Source organism: Anoplophora glabripennis, unplaced genomic scaffold (genome assembly GCF_000390285.2).
Source record: "Anoplophora glabripennis isolate ALB-LARVAE unplaced genomic scaffold, Agla_2.0 scaffold672, whole genome shotgun sequence".
In the NCBI taxonomy this organism is placed as follows: domain Eukaryota; kingdom Metazoa; phylum Arthropoda; class Insecta; order Coleoptera; family Cerambycidae; genus Anoplophora; species Anoplophora glabripennis.
Window position 1 is genome coordinate 206,010 of NW_019416829.1, and position 24,376 is coordinate 230,385.

At 32.2% G+C, this 24,376-nt stretch overlaps 1 protein-coding gene across 1 annotated transcript; it reads right to left on the bottom strand.

The window, feature by feature from the left end:
- Positions 1 to 1,831: 1,831 nt before the first annotated feature.
- Positions 1,832 to 23,472, bottom strand: LOC108911434. Its single transcript, XM_018716373.1, has 5 exons — positions 23,453 to 23,472; positions 11,627 to 12,400; positions 6,344 to 6,445; positions 3,400 to 4,194; positions 1,832 to 2,333 (listed from the first exon to the last, which is right to left on the bottom strand). The coding sequence occupies exons 2-5, from the start codon at positions 12,364 to 12,366 to the stop codon at positions 1,949 to 1,951; spliced, it is 2,022 nt and encodes a 673-aa protein (XP_018571889.1). The 5' UTR covers positions 12,367 to 12,400; positions 23,453 to 23,472; the 3' UTR covers positions 1,832 to 1,948.
- Positions 23,473 to 24,376: the final 904 nt, after the last annotated feature.

The window sequence follows — 24,376 nt, forward strand, 5'->3', positions numbered from 1 at the left end:
TATCACCTCCAACTTCTTTATACTTTTTAGATTCACGTGAAAGTGTTGCAAGGCTAACATGATAAATTTTAATTGCATCCCTATAGGAAATTTTCTTATCTGGATCAGTAGAGTTAACAGCTTCTAGAGCCTTTTTTAGAGAATCTGGATTGACTGGATCCCTCTTTTTATTTTCTTTACTACGCGGCATAAAGAAAAAAATTCTGAAAAAAAATATATAATGAATGTCATTATGTGAATGAATGTTCCAAGGTACAAGATATGCCGATGTTTCAAGGTACAAGAAGGTGCAACATAACCAAAGATGGCTGTTTCCGCGGCAAAGCTACGTTTACAAAGAACAATAACATTGTATTTCCACTCACCATTAAACACTATTACACGCAAAAATTATTTACTCCTTCAAAGCTACCACTTCTCAAATTATCTTCACACGAATATGATGCTAATTTTTTACTTTTTATGGCGAAAAAACTTATTTTTATTGCACAATTTCAAAATACGTCTGTGACGCTTGAAACATGGATGCACTACTGAAGGTCAAGCCCGAGGGGATTATACCTTAGTTTTGCGCTGATAGGTGGCGACATCTGTCATAAATAGGAATCGTTTCAAGATACACTATACTCTAGGTACAACAGTCTCCCCTAATATCTTTGTTAATTCGTTAATCCGTTTCCTAACTTTTTTATCACATTGTTTACTATTTTTAATTTTCAAACATTCATATATTTAATATGATACGTTGACTTTGTACGTGTAATTCTTTGTTTTTAAACTCTGACTTTGTTTCGAAGTTTTCGACAAAAACCGGTTCCACTATTTGAGGATTTTCCAGAGTTATTTCGTTATCCTCCGCTTCAAAGAGTCTCCAGAAAGCCACGCAAAATTACTAGATAATTACATATCACATTTATTTTAATAACTATTGCCCTTTACTGGTTACGATATGAATAAATAATAATATCAACTAATAAATAATAATACGTATTATACCAACAACATACCCCTCCAAGCAATGCTCTGCACTGCAATGGCAAAGTGGTAAAGCTGAGTGAAACCGTGTACCATACAAAAAAATTATTTACGACCTAATGGACCAATACAGGTTTGTTTTGATGATCAGCGCGCCGCCGTCAAATTTACATCAGGCGGACTAGTTTACCAATACCGGACTCGCTGAATTGCTATTCGAGTATAAATTACGAGACACATCATGGTCAAAGCATAGGAAGAAATTTCAGGAGAGGTGCATACGGTCCTGTGCTTTAAGATTTACAGGTTCTTATTCTATTTACCAAAATTTATTGGCCAACGTGAAGGAAATAAAATTACTGTTCCAGACAAAATTAGTCACGTGGCTTGTAATCATTTATGAATATTCTTTTTAAAATAGAAACATTAACAATTGAATAATAAAGAAATCGGGGGTCAATTATAGTTAGATACAATTTAGACTTAAAAGTATACGGGGAAGTATGAAAGAAGTAGATTATTTACGATTACATTATAATGTTTGAAAGTTAACATTTCGAAAATCGTCCGTTTTTATTTTCCAAAAACAAAACAAACGCGTCCGCCCCTACAGAGCCTGGCCCAAGAACAATTAGAGCAGATAATGTAAGTCTGTAACTAGCGAACAGAACGTAGACTTTGTACTTGTACTATTGTACTTTAAATATCAAGACGTGCTCTGAAAGCCTTAAAACCACTGGCGCTATTGGTATGAAGGTTTATGTATTTAAAATTTCTTTTTTCCTTTCAGTATGTCAAAAACGCCCAATTAAGTAAAAAAGTAACAAAAAATTACAGAAATAAATAAAAACAGACATCATAAACATTATCTCTATTTATCCACTAATATTGTATAAACAAAGTTTACGTGTTATAACTGCCTGCCTAACATTATACGCAAAATTAAATTATTATGAACAGTAAATTCTATTACTTAATGAAATATTTTTTCTTGAAAATCGTTGTACGAGCATTTCAGTTCATGATTATACATTTGAGAGACACTGCCCACGAATGTGCATCCGTCCATGTTGAATTGGCAAGGCAGTTCCAATTCGTTAGACATATCTTCTAAGGCGTAATTCCTTGATTGTCTGAAGTAGGCCTTACACGTAGGGCACTCCTTCAGCCGTGGTCTACACTCATTGCAGATGGTATGACCAGTAGCACACGTGAAAATCGGAGGTGTCATGTATTTCATGCAGTATGGACAATTGAGAGCTCTTCTTACAGTTTCTACGTTGATCTGTGGTGGAATTTTCTCATCTTCTTTTTCGTGTTCTTCTATCTTATCATCAGCGATAAGTGTGATATAATACCTGTAAAAATGTTCATATAATTCAATTAGTTCCGCGATGTAAGTAGTAAAAAGATTATTTCATGTTTCTTTCTAAAAGGCCCTATTCGCGTTGAGATCCTTATCGGTATTTGTCTCGATATACGTATATACGTGTCAGTGTAAGGCAAATAACTAAAATACTTGACCAAAAATTATTCAAATCGATGGATAGCACGCGATGATCCAATTGCTTGGCCATTGCGATCTCCGGATCTTAACCCGTTCGACATCTTTACGTGGGGACATATGAAAACACTTTTCTATTCAATGGGAAAGTCTAATTACAGGGACCAACTCATTGAGAAGATTCATACGGCGTTTGATGAAGTGAAAAACAATATAGAAAACTACAACTTGGAACGAGAGCTTCGACAGAGGATTATGTTGCATTGCACAAGGCGGTGATCACATTGAGCAGCTTTAATAATTACACCGTCATTATGCTTTTATTAAAATAAACCACATTATTTTCTAAGCCCTCTAGTTGCAACAATGTAATTTACTCTTTAGCAACTACCTGGCAACTTCAAACCCTGATATTTCAAGAACCATTGGGAATTCGGAAAAAGTGAATAAAACCATTTTTGCTTAAAATTAGTCATATGCTAAGTATCTCGGATACCTCGGCCACCACCCTGTATTTATGTATGTTTCACTGTTATGTACAGTGTGTGGGTACACATGCCGTAAGTAACCCATATTTATGCATTACGTCAAGAGCGCCAGCAGGACGCCGCCGGACGAACCAGCGTTCCAGGAAGGGTCTACGGCGGACTGCCGCCGGCGACCAGATGCTTACTCATATACCTACGACCGACTCCACACACGGGGACTCTCCAGCAAACACTCGAACCGACAAGACGTCTTTTTTCACAAGTTTTGTTTTCAAATAAAATACTTTATTTGTACCGTTAGAGAGCGTTTTATTTTTGCTGTACAGCGAAAGCAACCTTCAAGTGAAACAGACAACGTTATTTACAGTGTCATACCAAACTTGTATTTTATACCGATATAGATCTCAACGGGGACAAGTTCCCATAAAATACCTCAAAATTCCATTATTACAAAATAAATTCCTGGTAACTTCATTGTTAAGATCGTTAGTGAAGGTACGGATATCCGTTTGTCTCTTTCTGGTCTTCAAGTAAGTATAGTGAGTCTCGCTGCATGTATCATAAATACATGATGTACAGTGATATTTGACGTCATAAAGAACCACTGGCAGATCATTAAAAGACACCGCAAAGTTATCTTCTGGCTGGAGTTTCAATTTTACATTGAATCTGGTGTATTTTCCCAGTCTGGTAGCCAGCAGAGCTATCCGATTTCCTTTGAGAATGTAGAGAAAGAAATACTGATGTTTTATTTGTAACAAAAATAAATAGTCATCTCGAGGATTCAACGCTAAACCATTTACCATCGTATCGTTTGTTTCAATGGTTCTATTATGTATATTAGTAACGTGTTTTCCAATCTGATGTACTGGAATCTCCTCGAAAGATTTACATTCATTGGATAAGGGGCACTTTATTGTTTTAAACTGACAATTTATTTCATGTTCTTGTACTCTACCCCACGGTATCCTCTCCATGCACGGAAAGTAGGAACAAGGAAAATGTAAAAACCAAGCCACTTTTTCAAAAAGATCATTCCGAATCCAACGGTATGTCTCCAAACTGATGCCTTCGCATCTACCGCATTTATATACTTGATTATCCTTGCCCAGATTGGATACCATGATAGGTGGGACAGATAAGAGGAGGCCGCATACGCAGCATTTGTACTTTTTGATAACTTCATACAATTTGTTATAGGTCGAATCATCATCGGAACAATGAACTCTGAAAAAATATAAATTTGTCTTCAAAAACATTGAAAGGTGCAAAATCTAATCAAATAAAAATACATAATGCGAAAATTTTGAGGTGCATGACGTTGTAGAGTCGATAGTACAAAGAAGTTTTATTGGAAGTGTTCCTTCCTCTATGAAGCTCAATTTGAAGTTGGATTAGGCATAAGATTATAGGTAGTAAATTCATTTTTTGTGTAATGATTCATATTAAGTTTAAAAGTTACTTTAGGGCGTCCTCTAGATTTAGGAAAGTGTTAAAACGGCACGACAGCAAATAAAAATTAGGTAACGTACCTAAGATATAGACGGTCATTCAAGGCCAGAATTTGCTAATACAGTAGAACTAAACCTCTATATCCAAAACGGATGAGGTCGCAATGAAGGTGTCGGAATCCATAATGAAATCTAAAAATTCAGTTCTCTTAGGGCTTTCAGACAGTCCGTTTTTAATTTTAAAGTCTCGGGTTCATTTGTTAATTGGCAATAGTTTTGCTTTCAAATTCTGCCATATACTCGTATACGCGACTCCTTGAATCTTCATTCATCCAATAATTGTTTTATTTACTTTAATTACATTTATTATTATTATTGAATACCTTCCTTTTGTTGATGTTTGCTTGTTGTCTTTAAATTAAATGACCCCTTGAAAGTGAACAACCCGCACAACCAATCTGTGGATTCAGCGCTGCGGGACTGAAAGAATAGTAAGTTCTCTAATTTCATTTTCTGATTCTACAACATTTCTAACATCATGCGTATCGTAATTAAAGTTTAGATAACACATAAGAAAAGAAAAGTAGTCTGTACTTTTCAGGCGATATATGTTATCTATAGTATTTTTGCCTCCTGATCACGAATCCGGTGTCAGAATTGAGCTATCACATCACAGGAATTTCCGAACCTCAAAAAAACAGGCAAAAAATAGCAAAAATTCATGAAAAAGTGCTAGAAAAAATATAAAAAATTTTTTTTCTATATTTAAATGTTCATTTATATAGTTATTATTAAGACTCCCAACGTGAATTCGAGGTCTGCAGTTCTTTTTCTAACCTCAAAAAAACGGGTCAATTAAAGTCAGATATCACGAATTTTCAAACAATAACAGATTCGCGCCAAATTTGGCATATGGGGGTTTTCTGGGTCGCCGATCACGGATCCGAGGTCAATTGTGCAAAATTCAAGATGGATCCAATAAGGCCGACCAAATTTTGAAAAATTACGAAATCGCAGCAAATTTGGTATACGGGGGTTTTCGGGGTCGCTGATAACGTATTCGAGGTCAGAATTACGAAATTCATTTTGTAATATTTTACTTTATAACCTGGGTACCCAATCATGTGTTAATCTACTTTTTTCTTCTATATATTGTTCTTTTTTCTGTAAAAGATCTATTCACGGGTTGAATTTTGTAAATCTGAGCTCGGATTCGTGATCAGTAACCTCGAAAACCCCCGTATACCAAATTTGGCGCGAATGTGTTATTTTTTGAAAATTTGGTCGGCCGCCATCTTGAATTTTGCAAAGATGACCTCGAATTTGTGATCAGCGACCCCGAAAACCCCCTTATACCAAATTTGATGCGAATCTGTTATTTTTTGAAAATTTGGTCGGCCATCTTGGATCCACCATCTTGAATTTTGCAAAATTGACCTCGGATCCGTGATCAGTGGCTCTGAAAACCCCTGTATACCAAATTTGGCGCGAATATGTTATTTTTGGAAAATTCATGATTGTGACCTTAATTGACCCGTTTTTTTATTAGGTTAGCTTAACTATATAAATGAAATATAGAAAAAAAAATGTTTTCTAGTTTTTTGTAAATTTTTGCTATTTTTGACCTGTTTTTTGAGGTTAGAAATTCCTGTGATGTGATAACTCAATTCTGACACCGGATTCGTGATCAGGAGGCAAAAATACTACTGATAACATATGTCGCAAGAAAAGTACAGAATACTTTTCTTTTTTTGTGTGGCTGTGTAATCTATATGCTCCCCTTTCAAAAATTAAGGGCTTTACGGTACTATCCATAACGACTAACAAATAATAACCCCTCAGTTATAGTGGTATCAAATTTTGGAATGAGGTTAGACAAATATTTTAGAAATTATTTGAATTTAGTAACAATAAACTCTCCTTACCTGAAATTCAAAATTTTGTTTTTTTCTCTTTCATCTTCTTCTTCTGTAAGTTGGTCTGCATCCTCAGTAACAATTTCGTCAGGGATAAGTCTAATATAATACCTATAATTAATATGTTATTACTAATTTTGGGTACAGACTTGATTATATGTAGAATGGTGCAACTTCAGATACCCATATTTTTCTTAAACAAAATCTATCTTCACAAATTTAATTCTGAAATTGTTTTGTGGCAATTGTTGTTTTGGAAAGTTTACATTAACTACTGATAGGTTGACATTTATAGTTTATTTGTTATTAGCTTAATATTACTAAAACAAAGACAGTATTTTTTATTCTGATGCGTATGCTCATGTTCCTAATCAGTGACGGACCAAATTCCAAGCCAAAAGCAAAAAAATATTTTGTAGGATACGATAATAATTCAACAAAATGTAGATTATTTGTTCCTGTAAAAAATTTTATCTGTAATGAGAAAAGTCGAGGTTTATGCGTGAACCTAAAACAATTCTGTTGATATTGATATTTCCTAGCAGCAGAAATTTGAAGTTATCAACGTTATATTAAGATTAGGAACTTAGTTATATATGACATCCCTTAAATAAAGTGTTCCAGTATATTGATGTAAAGTGGAAGGAAACAATTAGAAAGAATAAATTCATTAGAAAACAACAAGACCTGGGATGTACCTTTATCCCGAAAGGATAAGAAAGGAAACCCTTCACTAATAATAAGTAAGTATTTCCGTAAAAAGAAAATCAGATGAAACAATATGCCGATACAAAGCTAGACTATGTATTAAACCAAGATGATAAAATTATGAAACCAACATGGATTCTAATGAACAACCCAGCGTTTCACAATAGAACAAAATATTGATATTATACAAGGTGTTAACGAAATAAGTACTTAAATTTGGAGAGTATGTAAAACATGTCGAAATATGATGAAAAAAATGTAGAGTTTTTGTCAGTGGCAGCCACTAAGGGAGATAGAGCCCCTTGAAGGAGTAACTCAGGAAACAGTTTTTAATTTCATAACTTCAAAACGGTTTAATATTAAATCACGAAATTTTAGGGTTGTATTACTATTTAAATGCTTAATAATCGGCATAATATACAAACCAAAATTTGCTACAGGGGCCTAAGAAAATGCGGGACTATGGGGCAAATTTTACATTTTTTTTGTACGCAATTTTTTCTACTTCCTGAACCGAAATTATGAAAATTTATCATATTTTGCATAAAAAAGGTACTCTTATTAGATCTTAATAGCATGAGCCGTTTTCTAGTAAAATCCATTTCAATAATTTATTACCTACGTGCTGAAAAATTCCTGCTGAAAATAAATTTAGCAAATTGACTACATTATCCACTCAATATTCCAATCTAAGAATTATTATAAGGCTACTAGTTTAGATACAGAGGAATCCGCGCGGATCAACTATCCACGGCGGGCAGGTGTGAACGAATTCGAAAACGGTAAAATAAACTCCGCGCGGTTTCCGCCGAATCTGAATTAGCCAATAAAGCAATATTATCTTCAACGGTGAAACTACATTTACAATAAAAATTTTACGTCATGGGTCTTTTTTTTGGTATTTTTCGATTTTCAAATAAAAATAATAATAGTACTTAATAATATTTTATTATTCAAAATTATTTATGTTACTGTTTACTACAAAACTATCTACTTAACTGTGATATTGAACCCTGATTTAGTAACAGTTACATAACAACTACAACAACGATAATAATAGTACATAAGGAAAATTAAATATAAAAATAGTAATTTTCTCATGGCACAATTGGAACATTTATTTTACAGTAGAAATGTTTGGGCAAGTAATGAATTATTGAAATCTAACAAGAGTACCTTTTTTATGCAAAATATGATAAATTTTCATTTTTTCGAGGAAGTATACCGATTATTAAGCATATAAATAGTAATACAACCTCAAAATTTCGTGATTTAATATTAAACCGTTTTGAAGTTATGAAATTAAAAACTGTTTCCTGAGTTACCCATTCAAGGGGCTGTATATCATTTAGGGGTCACCACTGACAAAAACTCTACTGAGGTTTTCATCATATTTCGACATGTTTTACATACTCTCCAATTTTTAGTACTTATTTCGTTAATACCTTGTATATACCGTACGCGCCTAAAGTATGGAATAAATGCAGTAAAAATGAAACAAATTTTTCTGGGAAAAATTTTCGAACAGCTTGATTTTTAATTTAATAAATGCATATTTTAGCATAAAAAGTGATTTTCAACCATTATTTGTTTTCGAGTAATGACGTCATCGACATTTTTTTTAAATAGCAACCCCCTATTGTTTTTATTGATTCTGAAAGATCGTTTCATTGTCGATCCGACAGTATTAAAATGTTGCAATCTTACATAGGAAAATTTTCGAGTAAATGACGATTGAATGTTAGAAAACCCATATCAATTAAAATAAAGCAAAAACGTTATCAAATTTAGTTTTTCGAAATGCCTGAAATTTTTTATGGATTACGTAGGTGTAAATCTTTACAAAGTGTCACTGTCATACCCTATCTAAGTATTGTAAGCGATATAAAAATTATTGTTGAATTTAAAGTATTATGGCACATTTAACTGTCGCACAAAGAATTGAAATTTTAATTCTTATATGATGCGGGGATAAGACTAGAACGCAGCAGGAAGTTTGCGATTTATTTAATGAAAAACATCCAGATCGCCGTATCAACCGCAACAGTCAGTAAGATAGAATCTAAATTTAGAGAAACTGTCAATGTTGTAAATATTCCAAAACCTGGACGTCCAAGCGTTCGTGAAGATCACAAACAGAACATTGAACAATGAAATTAGTCAGACCACAGTGCTACTACGTATCCTGAGGCAGGAAAAATATCATCCCTACAAAATTCAACTTGTGCAGGAACTCAATGAAGACGATCCCGACCGCCGCTTACACTTTTGTGAAATTATGATGGATTTATGTCAAGTAAATAGAGATTTACACCGGCAAACACTTTTTTCAGACGAGGCCACATTTTGTCTCAATGCTACAGTGAACCGTCAAACTTGCAGGTATTGGAGTCGGAAAAATCCTCATTGGATGGCAGAGACACATACCCAACACCCACAGAAATTAAATGTGTGGGCTGGAATAGTTGACAACAGAATAGTAGGGCTTTTTTTCTTTGAAGGAACCCTTACAGGAGAAAGATACCTATTTAGAGTTTTTATAAAATGACCTTGTTCCAACGCTTGCAGTAATTTTTCCTAACAATAATGACCCTGACATTCCTGATGACACCACATGGTTTCAACAAGACGGTGCACCTTCGCACTATGCGCGCCTTGTTTGAGATTTTCTGGACAATTGTTTTCCTAGGAGGTGGATCGGCAGACGAGGACCGATAGAATGGCCCGCGAGATCCCCAGATTTTACAACCCTGGACTATTTCTTATGGGGCTACTTAAAGTCTAAAGTGTACATTAATAGACCACATAATTTAGAAGAACTCCAAAATTGTATAATAATAATAATATCTCTACTCCTCATTCTAACTGCAAGAATTAGCCCCGAAGTCGGAGACTTGTGCGGGAGAGGAGGCGGCATATTATTATTAAGCAGGCCGCATTTGCACCCAGGAACGACTTATGTTGGTAGGCCCTAACCACCATTCAGTGCAGACATGAGGGAAACCTGGAAAACCTCATTAATTAGGGGGGTGGTCAAATGCCAACCGATGTCACCTCACATTGACCCAAGCCAACATTCTTCCACCCTACCATACCTGCACAGAGGGTGCCAATCCTCCGTACAAGCATAGCTAATCTACGGTCTACCGGCCGCGGGATTCGAAACCCGGGCAGAAACAACACATTTTTTTAAGTACTGGCGCCTTAAACCGTGCGGCTATCGACCGCTATAGACGAAATACACAGAGTTACCCCAGAAATAATTCATAATGTGCAAAAAGAATTTCTACACAGACTTGCGTATTGTCAAAAAGTCGGTGGGTAGCAATTCGAACACTTAATTTAGGTAGAAAACTTAATGAATTGTATTTGCTTGACATAGGAATTGTTATTTTTTTAATGAATAAAATTTACGTTTTCTAACATTCAATCGTCATTTACTCGAAAACTTTCCTATGTAAGATGGCAACATTTTAATACTATCGGATCGACAATGAAACAATCTTTCAGAATCAAGAAAAAAATAGGGGTTGCTATTTAAAAAAAATGTTGATGAAGTCATTATTCGAAAACAAATGAAATATGTAATTTTTAAATCAAAAATCGACCTGTTTTTTGTATTTATATTAAAGTAAAATGATTTCCTTAAACGAATACGTTTATACTTTATTAACAACTTTTTTGTTACTACAACAGGAAAACAAACATCATAATAATAATCTGTCAGACTTTTTAGTTTTCCAAGAGTAACTAAACTTTTCATACGATTATTATTATTTAACAGTTCGAGGATTTTTCCCCAAACAAAATTGTTTCGTTTTTACTGAATTTATTTCAAACTTTAGGCGCGTACGGTGTATATAACATTTTTTTCGACAAAAATATGAGTGACAATATTTATTCGAAGCACATTAATATTGCTGATCAATAAATCTTTGCCGATGACGAGATTTGAAGAAGTTTGATATAAAATGGGAATTAAACTAAAATACATACTAAAAATAGTATAATAGTAAATAATTTATCATATCGTATTTTTAGATTTGTATCCGTATGAATCTTTCGAAAAAGTCGGAATATTGAGGTTGTTTTGGAAAGTTTACATAAATTAACCATTTATGTATTTTTTATTAGGTGGATATTACTAATAAAAAGTCTGTTACGGTTAGGACCCGAAAGCATATTCGAAAAATTTATTAGAAAACAAGTTAAACTTTTTAAGATTCTGTAAACGAATCAAAATCGTTTTCAAGCATAGGATTAAAAATAGATTAAAATTTCGATAATTAAAACTTCACCTAATTAAAAATGTAGGAAAATTTACCAAATATTACATTAGATAAGGATAGGTTAGGTTAATCTAAGTTGGATTAGATTGTATAGATTAGGATTAGAATAGAAGTCTTTCACAAAAGATATATCTGCTCGTATCCCTAAAATTTGTGATTTTTCAGAAAATAGCATTGAAAAGGCTTAACGTAACAACTTTAGATTCGTGTTTAGGAAGTCAAAAGGATGTATGATAAAAAAATAATAGAAATCTGTAGATCTACCATTCTTCTACTTTACATCTTAGAATTATACCTTAACTTTCCACAAAAGCTGTCTGCGTTACCCAATAATTCATTCGCAAGATTGTTCGTGAAATTATTAAAATTCGCTTCCCCTTTCTCATTATTATTCAAAAGGACATCCGTGCACATAATATCGTGGTCGTAAAGAACCACTGGCAGATCATAGAAAGAGACAGTGAAATTATTCTTAGAACTGATTTTCAGCTTTACATTGAATTTGACGTATTTAGTACTTCTTGTTGCCAGCACAGCTATCCTAGTCCCTTGTTGAATGTAGACGAAAAAGTGCTCATTTTCTATTTGTATTAAAAATATATAATTACATTTGCTATAAGCTTCCCAACCATACGCCATCATATCAGCTGTTATAATATTCTCGTCATGTTTATCTTTGAAATGTTCTCCAATCTGATCCACAGGAATCAACTCAAAACATTCGCAATATTTCGACAATGGACACTTTATGGTCTTGTGGAGGCAATTTTTTTCGTGTTCTTCTACTTCATCCCATGGTATCTTCTTTTTGCAAGTAGTGTAAGAACAAGGAAAATATAAGAACTGGGCCACTTCCTCAAAAAGATGGTTTCGGTTCCAGCGGTGTTCGTCCAAATTAGTTAGTTTACACCTGCCGCATTTATGGAGAGCTTCATCTATTTCCAATAATGAAGTCATAATAGGTGGTTTGGACAAGAGATAGCCGCATATGCAGCATTTGTACTTTCTGATGATGGCTTCATACAATTTATCCATTTCGATGCGGTTGTCTGATAGTGTCCTAATAAACCTATAAAATAATTTATAACAGTACATTCGCTAAACAACGTAATAAATGTAAAAATAAACTAATTTAAAGATGTTTACAATATTTTTCCTACACACAGGATGTTTCATTGAGAAGGACGTTTTGCTTGCATAGCTTACTGAAATATTAAAGCAAGGTAGTTGAGATAATGTGCCTTAACCAAGTTAGTATTACACAGACCCACAAAAAAAAAGTGGCAGATTCGAAAGACAAGACCATGGTATATCCATATGGTTTTGGGGTCGTTGAATCCGAAGCCGGATTTGACACGATTAACTCTGGTTTAAGGTCAGTTCAAGGTCAAATGTAGAAAATCAATAGTCAACAAACCAAACCTACGTATGTATACGTTTTTGGAGTCGCCGAATCTGAATCTGATGTCCGTTTGACTCAATCAGATCTGGGTTGAGGTCAGTTCAAGGTCAAATGTGGAGAATCAATTGAAAACAAAGTAAACTTACATATCTATACGTTTTGGGGGTCGTTGAATTCGAATCTGAGGTCCGATTAAAGCGATCAGGTCTATTAAATACTTTCTAATAGAAAAAGATCAATCAAAATACGAAAGATACTTATACAAATATTTTGGTTTTAAGCATAAGTGAAAAATTTGATTGGGTTTGAGCAGAAAGAAAGATTTCACCAAGATATTAAAGAAGGAAGAAATTTGGGTGGCAATGAAACTATCACTGATATTGCTAGTGTAACTAGTGATGACGAATATATTCCATATCGCGTTCTGAAAAAGACAGGAACAATATCACAAAAAAAAAGTAAATGATATTCGAGATTTGGGCCTGGCAGAGAATGGAGCAGAGTTCCTAATATCACGGCTAAAAAAATACTAAGCAAGCCGGAAAAGTGAAAGATTTTTACTATCAGTACAGAAATAAGGAATATTTTTCTAACGATGAAGAATTTTCCTTAGGTTACTACAATGATATTGTTGGATGAATCACTTCAAACATGGATGTTTTAAACCTAACGCACATTTAAACAAGAGTGCCGTAATTTGAGGATAGTCTTACATAGGATCAAATACGAACAACATAAATGGCTTCACATTGAACTGAACTTAAACCAGATCTGATCGCGTCAAACTGACACCGGATTAGGATTCGGCGACCCCAAAAACGTATAGATACATAGGTTTAGTTTATTGACAATTGATTTCCTACATTTGCCTTGAACTGACCTTAAACCAGAGTCAATCGTGTCAAACGGACACCGGATTCGGATTCAGCGACCCCAAAATCATATGGATACCTTGTCTTGTCTTTCGGACCTGCCACTTTCTTTTTTGTGGAGCTATGTTATTTCTATTCAATCTATAGGATGTGAATTAATTAAAAAGACAGTGGTTGCTTGCAATTCCGAAGCCTTAGCTAGGAATATTTAACATGCCCTCGTTGTACTCGGGCTAGTCTCTGTGAGGACGGATCCGCTATCAGAACCTCTAGACTCCAACAAAAAGAAATGAAATGATCAGGGCGGGCCTAAAGGTATAGCTGACCCGCCCCCACCGAATCTAGCCCAAGAACAACAAAGTAATCAATGATTTCCAGCTAAGATTACGGAAGTGCATGGTAAGTTTTTAATTAGTGGAAACCAGGTTTTTCACGTCTTAATAATTATAGATACGCTAGTGGAATGGAGCAGGACTATTTTATGAATTTATCATTCAAAAACACGTTAGGTATTCTTTTATTGAGAAAATAATAGCGTAAGATTATTTTACATCCCTCAAATTTGTATACCAAATTTGAAGAAAAAATATATTTTGATTATTTATATGCACAGATAAAAAAAATGCAAAATAGGATTTTGTGGTGCACGCCCAACTAACACAAATGCTACTATTACATCGCTTAAAGTTATATAATTGTTGTTTTTTTTAATAGCAACAAATATATCTTTTTATAATTTTAATGCCTTAATAAAGTGTTAATTTGCTCCTATAGCAATTTTGGTATATAAAAAGCTGTTAGAATATTCTAATAATAAAATTATACAATTTTATAAAGGCTTTGTTAGAGTCTTATAAACGTGGTAAATGAAACATCTATAAAAGTTTAAAGTGTAATAGCTGCTTCCTTGTTTTTTTATAATCTTATAAACACTTACCGGTCAATTTTTAAAGCTTTAATACAGTATATTGATTGCACTATTAATGTTATATAACATTATCATTTAAATAGACTATATTACTAAATTATAAATAATTTTAGCTTTTTAAGTTAAATAATATATAACAAGTTTTAAAAATGATAGTCCCTAACCTAAAAAAATCTGTGAATAAGAAAGTTTTAGTGTTAATACTCTATCACAACCATTATGACGATAAAACTGCATGTTGCTATCTAAAATTTAAATACCTACTATGCGTTATGTCCTAGGATATTATTAGTTACCCTTCAGGAAGATACTGGAATTATTAATTTTAATCATATTATTACGTTCAAATAAGCCCTTTATTATTTCAAACAAACCTGCCAAATTTCATTAAAATCTATGAAAGATTTTGTTTATAGATACGTTGCTTTTACAGTTACTGCAAAATTATTTTGTGCTGCAATCAATAACAGTAAAAGTACTGTAATACTGCTTACTGATTATAATTTCATTAATTATTAATTACAATTAACACTAACTGATAATGATTTCATCTGTAGACATATCACGTCTCTTCTAGAATATATTCGTTGTTTGTGACCAATAAGCGGCTGATTTGCCCATATGATTATCAAACTTGTGACTTTGTGACAGTACTCCGTATATTTGTCTTTTCTAAACTCTACTAGCAGTGCTATTAGTTAAAAGTATTTTATCATTCAAAATCTTCAGAGCTTATTTCAGAACATTTTAAAATACAAGTAGCACTTACAATGTCTACTAATGTCTACCCATCATACTTGCATGCTACTTTATTATCTGTTCTGCTGACGCCATTGGAATTGTAGCAGGAAGCAGTTTACGCAGAATTTTTAAATTGACAGTAGACAGCAAATTTACAAAATACTATATAAAATATTTAAAATCTTAATTATTTTATAACAGATTTATAGTTGCTGTGGTAGAAGTATCCTCCTGGCATATTTTTCAAACATGCTTAGGACAAGATGTCAGCCATATTGTACACCAGAATTACGTCAAAAAGAAATTCAAGTTTATAATATATGTATCATGAAATAATTAGTTTAATGCGTGTCTATTGAATTATTTTTAATAATTTGTTATGTATTCATATTCTTTATTTTTTTTTAATCGGAAATTGTGACATCATTTTTCAAAAATTATTACAGATGATTGCTAAATCTGCTTAATTTTAAAGGCGTTTAGTTTTTTTTAAGGTATCATGATATATTTCATCAATAAAATTTTCGTTGCAAGTAGTTTTTTATTTTCTAGATACATATTTAATTTTATTCTGTATATCGGTAAACATTTACTCTTGAGTACCTTACCTATCTTATATGGCCGACAATCAGCAATAAATAGCCCAAAGCTTTCAGTTTTATTATTTAGAAAATAATAGAAACGCATAATTATAATGCTAAAAAGTTTTGGTGCACTGTATATTGGAAACATTAATACAACATTCATCGCTTTCAAGTTGGGAAAAATAGCTTTTATAAAACATGTATAAACCTTTTCTTTGGAGACAATTATATCAGCTTTGTTTTACAAGACAATGCTTTCTGTATAAAGGTTTTATAGTATATTTTACAAATGCTCTAATAATGCAAAGACAGAACACTAATTAGTCGAATAAATATGCGCAGCTTTTATAAAATGGTTTTATAAACTGCGCCTATTTTGGATTTATAAATGCATATTTAATACTGAATAAAACTGTTCTCAACATCTTTTCATAAAGCTTTTACCTGTGGGAGAGTGGTTATATAGATATTATTAAAACTATTATAAACTTATTTGTGCTACTTGGGCGTATACGGCACCATGAAATGAAAAACAGAACATCATAAGAGTATTCTATTAATAGAAAAATGATGTTCTTCTGAAAAATATAGAACCTAAACAATTACAGCTTATTGTACAGTATTATGTTCACATGTTTAAGGAAAAACATTCCTTTAACTCATATGTACTTAATACTCTTTTAAAATCTGTCCATTGAATTAAAAAGAATTAAATTACCGTGCCTTGATTCATAGAAAATTACTACCTCTGAACCTGTACCTACTGGACTAATACGTTTCTCACTCGCTCATCTACCAATACTTCAATCATGTCCATAAAATTCGAATTAGTTTCCTTTGTGAAAGTGGCACTTTGTAGTGAAAGTAACTCGGGTAACTGCGCCTAGACATATCGCCAACCCATTTAACAAGAGAGGAACATTTTTCAGGGTGAAGGGTCTTACAGATTTGTGGGAGATAAGCTTTCCTGGTGAGAGATAGGTCTTTTAAACCAGTTATTTAAAAATTTTTATATTATATAGGTCAAAATTTCAGCTTTAGATATGTTTTATCTGGAATTTAACATCTGGCATATACAAAGTAACAAAATGGCAACTCTTTGTTGTTTTAAATTTTCACGTAACAAATTTTACGTTTTATTTCTCGTTAATGTAGAGACCTTGTAGTTATTGAGTTATTTATTAATTTTTCAGCTAGAAAAGCATTTAAAAATGTTACAAGTTGCCAAATTACGAGCGGTCAAAGCCATACCTATAAAAAATAGTCCCGTTAGATTCCATAAGCCTATCTGTATTTACGGAGGCACATTGTTAAGCGAAGTACGAAAAATGAAGTTAATATTTACTTACACCTTGAGTAACTTGCATCATCTATCGACGAATATTACATTTAAAACATATTTCCTGAAATTATCAATTTAAGTGGTGCCATGATTTTGCCAATATAAATTGTTGAAATTTACACATCAGAACCAAATGTATGTAGTGACTGTAAAAACAAATCCTCAACTGATTCTATGATTTCGATCTTATTGTTTTGGGATTAATTCCAGTGCATTGTACATTTACCCTTAAACAACTAGCAACTACCCTAAGAAACAAAATAAACAGTAGAGAAACCCAGGGGTATTATTTTACAGTTAATTTTGTGTGTGCACGTGTTTGTTGCCCTACCTGTGACATAACTCAACATCTTAGCTAGAGAAGAAATTGAATAGATATTATACAAAGCCTTCATTAATGTTTACAAGCCACGTGACCACTGAACTTAGTAACCAATATTGTTGAGCTAGTACTGGTAATGAAAAATTCCTAAATCTTGGTGTCACCAATGTTAATGATTCGGTTACAATGATCAACGACAAACCATTACGTGTACGCTCGAGAAAATGCGATCGCTGAATGATTGAATAGAATCTTGTGAAAAAGTACACCAATCACAACTGGTAAAACCGAATGTTGTATTTTAACGTAATCTTGATCGTACTGTTTTAATAATTTTAAATTTTATCGAAATTTAATTGCGAACATGAAGGAAACAAAATTACTGTCCCAAAAAAAATTGCTGGTTGCGTGGCTTGTAATCATTTATGATACCACCTGTATGGTACCATCATTCTTTATTGATTCTTGTTAAGAGAATGACATTATCTAACTAGTATCTGTAATTACAATTACTTTTATAATTCACGTTAGTTGCTCATATTTTCAATTATTCAGATCAGTTCAACTCCTAACATCGGAGCAGGTAAGAGTTCATTTCGTAAGAGTGAAACGTGCAAACAAAAATTTCTTATAAGTGCGACGTGGCATATTGTGATGTGTAAATACAGTCTAGAAAAATTTTCATCATTTTTTTATACGCTACAGTATTCCAAAATGATGTGGTTCGATATTTTGAGGCAATATTAAACAGAGAAAAATTTTTTTTGACAAAGAATTGTAGAGACCTATCAAAAAAATATGTAGTTGTCTAGTTGGTAGAACAACTAAGTAGGTACATTGGAAGGGATACATCATTTCAATTTAATGATTCTACAGTTAGGTTGTAAGTAAGTAAAGCTTGTAATTCAAGATATAGATTAGATTGCAGATCTTTAAATACACAGGTATAAATAAAACAATGCGCAGATAAAACTTTCTATAAATGGATGAAATTAACTTGATAAAACGTATAGGTAATCATTTTATTAGAGTTATGAGTGTATATGATTGTCATTTGTATAATGATTTTCCTGTTATAATACATTTATACATACATTTTAATAAACTGATAAAAGAAATATAACAGTTTAGGAAGGGAGCAAAAAAAAAATAGTTTTAAAGAAACATAAAAACTCATCATTTCAGTTTACGTATTCAGAAATACAAGCTTGTAACTGTAGAGAAATAACTGGTCAATTATTATGAATATTTTAATTTTGGGTATTTTAGAGTAATGTGTCTTAAATCTGTGAATCAGAATAAATAAAGTTATCTAAAATAATAGGACTTATTATATACAGGGTGTCCCGTATAAGAACCGACACAGGGTAGGTGCATGTAGGGGTGTAAAATATTGTAATTTAATCAAACTTACCTATATATAAAGATGCACTCCTGAGGAGTTATTAGCCCCAAAGTGGGGCCCCAAATTTCGAAAATAATTAATATTTCTGCTACACTTTACCGTAGAAGAACCAAATTTGGTACATGATTTAGGTTTATTACTGATCTTCTTTGACTATGATTTAAAGTTAATTGAAGCACTACAAGGTGTTCATTGGGGATGACTCACCCCTAAAATTGTATCGAACTTTTATTTCATTGACCGAATTGAAAAAATAGTAATATTAATTCACAGTAGAATTTAATTTTAATTTTTTTACTCTTTAAAAAACTTTATGGTTTTCTAGAAAAACCGTATTAACTGACACAAGATTTTAAGAGTGTTCATTAGAAAATTATCAAAAAGTCAATACCTAGTAGGGTTTATCTTTCAAATTTGACAATAAATTTTACTTCACCTCTCTCCTAATTCTACAAAAAGAAAACAAGTACCTGGGTAGTTTTTAAATAAGCGAATATTGTATTAAGTAAAACATACAAATAAATAATAAAAATAATAATTGATATTTTTTCAACAACAATCAGAGGCAATCGTTGAAATAAAATAATTTTAATACTAACTGACAAGTTTGAAAGATAAATTCATTACCTACTACAGACTTTTCGATTATTTTCTAATAAACACTAAAAATCTCGTTTCAGTTAATACGGTTTTTCTTGAAAACCATATTTTTTTAAAATTTAACAAGAGTAAAAAAATTTTTAAATTAAATTCTGCTGTGAATTAATATCATTATTTTTTTCGGCCAATGAAAAAAAAGTTCGATACAATTTTAGGAGTGAGTCATCCCTAATGAACACCTTGTAGTGCTTCAATTAACTTTAAATCATAGTCAAAGAAGACCAGTAATAAATCATGTACTAAATTTGGTTCTTCTGCGGTAAAGTGTTGCAGAGATATTCCTTTTTTTTTGGAAATTTAGGGTCCCACTTTGGAGGCTAATAACACCTCAGGAGTGCACCTTTGTATATAGGCAAGTTTGGTTAAATTACAATATTTTGGACACCCCTTCATGCACCTGCTCTATGTCGGTTCTTATGCGGGACACCTTGTACATTTGTTTTAGAATATACAACACTTAGTATGTGTGTGAATATGTTTTAAATTAATTGATGATTGATGATAAATTTGTACTTAATGATTTCGCCTTAGTATCGTCTTATTTTCCACTCTCCAGAGCGAGCTCTATCCGCAGACAAAAAATTTGTTTGTTTTTTCTTTTTTTATATATATTCATATATGTATAATTTGGTTTTTGATTCTGAACTTTAATAATCAAATGAAAACACGTGGATATATCTTACAAAAAAATTCGATAGAAAACGAAACGGCACAAATATCTCCAATACCGGTAGAGGTAGGTATAGGGAACCTATACACAGTTTGAAAGAGTTTTGAATTTCCTAACTTCCAAAAGTAAAAATATACTGGGTGTCCCATTTAAAATAACCAAGTTATTGCTGTTTAAAATTGAGAAAATTATTCAGTAGTTTTTTTAACACCCTGTACAATACCAAGTGATGACAAATATAATAATTTATAACTTTAAGGATCTAAAATACACTCTCCAAAACTGCTTCCTTAAAATAATTTTTTTATTGCAAATATTAAATTTCAACGCTAACCCTGCATTTTACAGGAAAACCTAGAAGACATCGAAGATGAGGCGAAATTTGGTCAAACGTGAAGGTCACTCTATCCATTTTCTTCGACCTACAATCGAATAGTTCATTATGAATTTTTACTGTCCGGTCGTACTGGTAACAAGGAGTAGGTACTACCCACACGTTTGCCCAATTTGCGTGAGGCAATCCGAAGAAAACGACAAAGACACAACTTAGGCCAGGAAATATAGAGTTGGACGCGACTTTTTGATTCGGCAAGCTAAATTTATCACTATAGATGCTAAATATTATGTACAATAACATATTAGTTTCCGCAGTCATAAAAATGGAGGGAAGATTGTTTACAGAGTGGTTAATTGTATTAATTTTATGTAAATTCACGTTTTTCGCTTATAACTTTTTTCGTTCATTTCTACGAGAAAACAGTAAAGTACTTTTCTTTTCGTTTTCAAAAGACCTACAAAACTAGCACTCGAGCGTCAAAAAATATTGATTAGATCAAAAGTTATAAACAGAATAAGTTTATTTATGACTTTTGAATTAAACATTTATAAACTGCGTTATTATTACCAGAATGTTTTTTAATAAATCACACGAAATCTGGAATAGGTAAGTTGAATAGTTTACAACTTATGGCCTTATAAACAAATTAACTAATTATTAGTCTGGACGATCCCGAGGATCTTCCACAATCGCAGTGATTTTTTTCATGGTAGATTTCATAATAGTACATTGAAATCTCATTTTTTTTAAATTTCAAATTTGCAACCTGGATCTTTTTTTATTTTTTAGCCTTAGTTGCAAAATGAAATATACGAAGAACGAGCGTGATATATAACTCCGTTGTTTTTCAACGACTCTTGACGATTTTTTTTAATTTAAAGCTCTTTTCATAAGCCTTCCGAATATGTAATAATATATGGCTATATCACGCTCGTGAAATTTCCAGGTTGCAAATTTGAAATTTAAAAAAAATTATAGATTTCAATGTATTATTATGAAATCTACCATGAAAAAAATCAGTGCGATTGTGGAAGATCCTAATTTGTTTATAAGGCCTTAACTTGTAAACTAATCAACTTACCGATTCCAGATTTCGTGTGAGTTATTAAAAAACGTTCTGGTAATAATAACGCAGTTTATAAATGTTTAATTCAAAAGTCATAATTAAATTTCTTCTGTTTATAACTTTTGATCTAATCAATCTTTTTTGACGTTCGAAGCGAAAAACGTGAATTTACCTAAAAATTATACAATTAACCACCCTGTAAACATTCTTCCCCCCATTTTTATGACTGTGGAACCTAATATGTTATTGTACATAATACTTAGCATCTATAGTGATAAATTCAGCTGGCCGAAACAAAAAGTCGCGAAACGGTCATTTCCCAGCTTATTTTCCTGGCCTAAACTTTGCACCACGACAAGCACCGACGCATTCTTCTTTGCTTATCCACAGTACTTGGCGAAACACCGTTGCGTTGTATTGCAGCAACCACCCTATTCTACAGACGTGACCCTGTGACCTTTTCCTGTTTCTCAAAATCAAAAGAATACTTAAAGGACAATGTTTTTCAACACTAAATGAGATAAAGGCAAAATCGCAAGCCATGCTCAAGACGATACTTAATGAGGCGTATCACCAGTGTTTCTCAAACTGAAAACTACGTTGGCATAAGTATATAATATCATAGGGGGCTACTTTGAAGGGGATCAGGTAAAAATTTAAAATTAAATAAATAGGTACTTTATGAAGCAATTAGCAATTTCCGTTACTATTTGATTAAACCTCATATTTTTTATTCATCTGCTTTTTTCTCATAGTGAGATTTTTAGTTAGTCAAAAATAGTTTAATGAAAACATACGCTGACCCTTTTTGGTGTTAGAGTTTATTAAATTAAATGTAAATTTTTTCATAACTTTCATAACTAAAATATCTAAATAATTAGAGGAACAAACTAAAATTATGACACAAAAATTTCTGATATTTTCATAATTACAGTCGATTATTATATTATATTATCTCATGTTTTGCAAGTACAGTCGTCTGTCAATAAATTCTATCGACATTTATCTTGAATCATATAAATCCATACAGTTAATCTCCTCGGGTAACATGGCAGACACTTCAAGGCCACCAATAAGGATACACCGAGATCAAATGTGCCGACAATACATTTCCCTACTGATTGTTGTTTACTGGACCGCTACTATTGGTCATTGTTTATATTAACGTTTCAGAAGATAACACTACGAAATTTAATGAATATTCGTAAATTTATGTCTGTCTTCATGATACTTTAATATTATTTTGAGAGATTTCAATGACACAAGATAAACAAAAAAAAATTATTATTATTATTATGCCATTTATCGACTTATCCTTATTAATTTTTTTATATAAAATTTCTCCTAAGGGAAACTCTGTTGCAAAAATTATTTTAAATTTTGATATTCTGTAACATCAAAATATGTTTTTTCTTGTAAATTTGACAAAATTCGGCCAATAGTTTCAGTTCACATTCTATACAGAGTGATTCAGAACTTATTAAAAAAAAAATCTGGATGTACACCCTTACAAATATAGTTTTGTAAAGAAAAAATCAAAAAGGGCAGTTCGAAAATGATTTAAAAAAACACTTCTGCACGGCACTGGTAACTGGTCCACTGTAAAACCTGACCTCGCACAATGCGACCGGCATGGCGGTGTGATAAAAACGGACAAAAACTTTCACAGGGAAAGAAATATATAAATAGAATTTTATCGCACCTATTTTATATCGGCAAATTCAACTGTTTTTGCTTTTATTAATTAATAAAATTAATTTGTGTTTTTAAATAATAAAATCATTTGACATACCCGATGTTACAACAATTGTTCAAAATTTTATCCACCAACGTGTAAACACACTTGGGTCCATCTTACTCAGTTTCTACGAACCAACACAAATGTTGTCTTGCTTCACCATATAAATTAAAACGATATCCATCAACTCCGAATTGCTATACATGCAAACCATTTTTGACACTAACTACCCAATTTTGACACTAACTACTGAAAAAAAAAAATTGTAAACACCACAGATAACAGGTAAATATTATCGCAACGACGATTGCAAAATCCGATTTCAGTATTCGGAGTCGCTGAAGCCACGTGGCTCTCAACGCGTATTGCGAATGACGCTAGAGACTACAGTTGTCCAGCTATGCAGTGGTATGTACTATAACTTCAATAATTTTTTTCTCGGAAACTATAAGGATTTTACAAAAAATTTGTTTACTATATTGACTCCATTTCTCATGCCGCATCTATTCCCAAATTTTTTTGGATAAGTTGTGAATTCTCCTGTATAATTCAATAATATTAATATAATGATATTAATAAGAAATATTATAATCTAAAATTTAAATACAAATCTACAATGGGGACATGAAATCACTGAGGTCGTGACCCGACCATTTTAAATTTTCCTGAATTTTTGGTATTATTTAGTAGGTAGGTACTCATTTAGAGTAGGTAGGTTTAATGAATTTTTAATTCAACCTCTCAAGCATTTGAATATTTTGGGTAAAAAGTTTTCAAATGCCCGTAACTTGGCAAAAATTATATCAATTTTTTTTTCATTTTGTTCGTTTTGGGATGAAAAAATATATAAAAATAATACATTTTTAGCTTTTTAAGTTTTTTTATTATTAAGCCCAAGAAGTGCTTTTTGAAAAAGAGTGGTGTTTTGTTTTCTTCGAAAAATTCTCAAAAAAATCGTCTTTCAATATGCAAATTTAT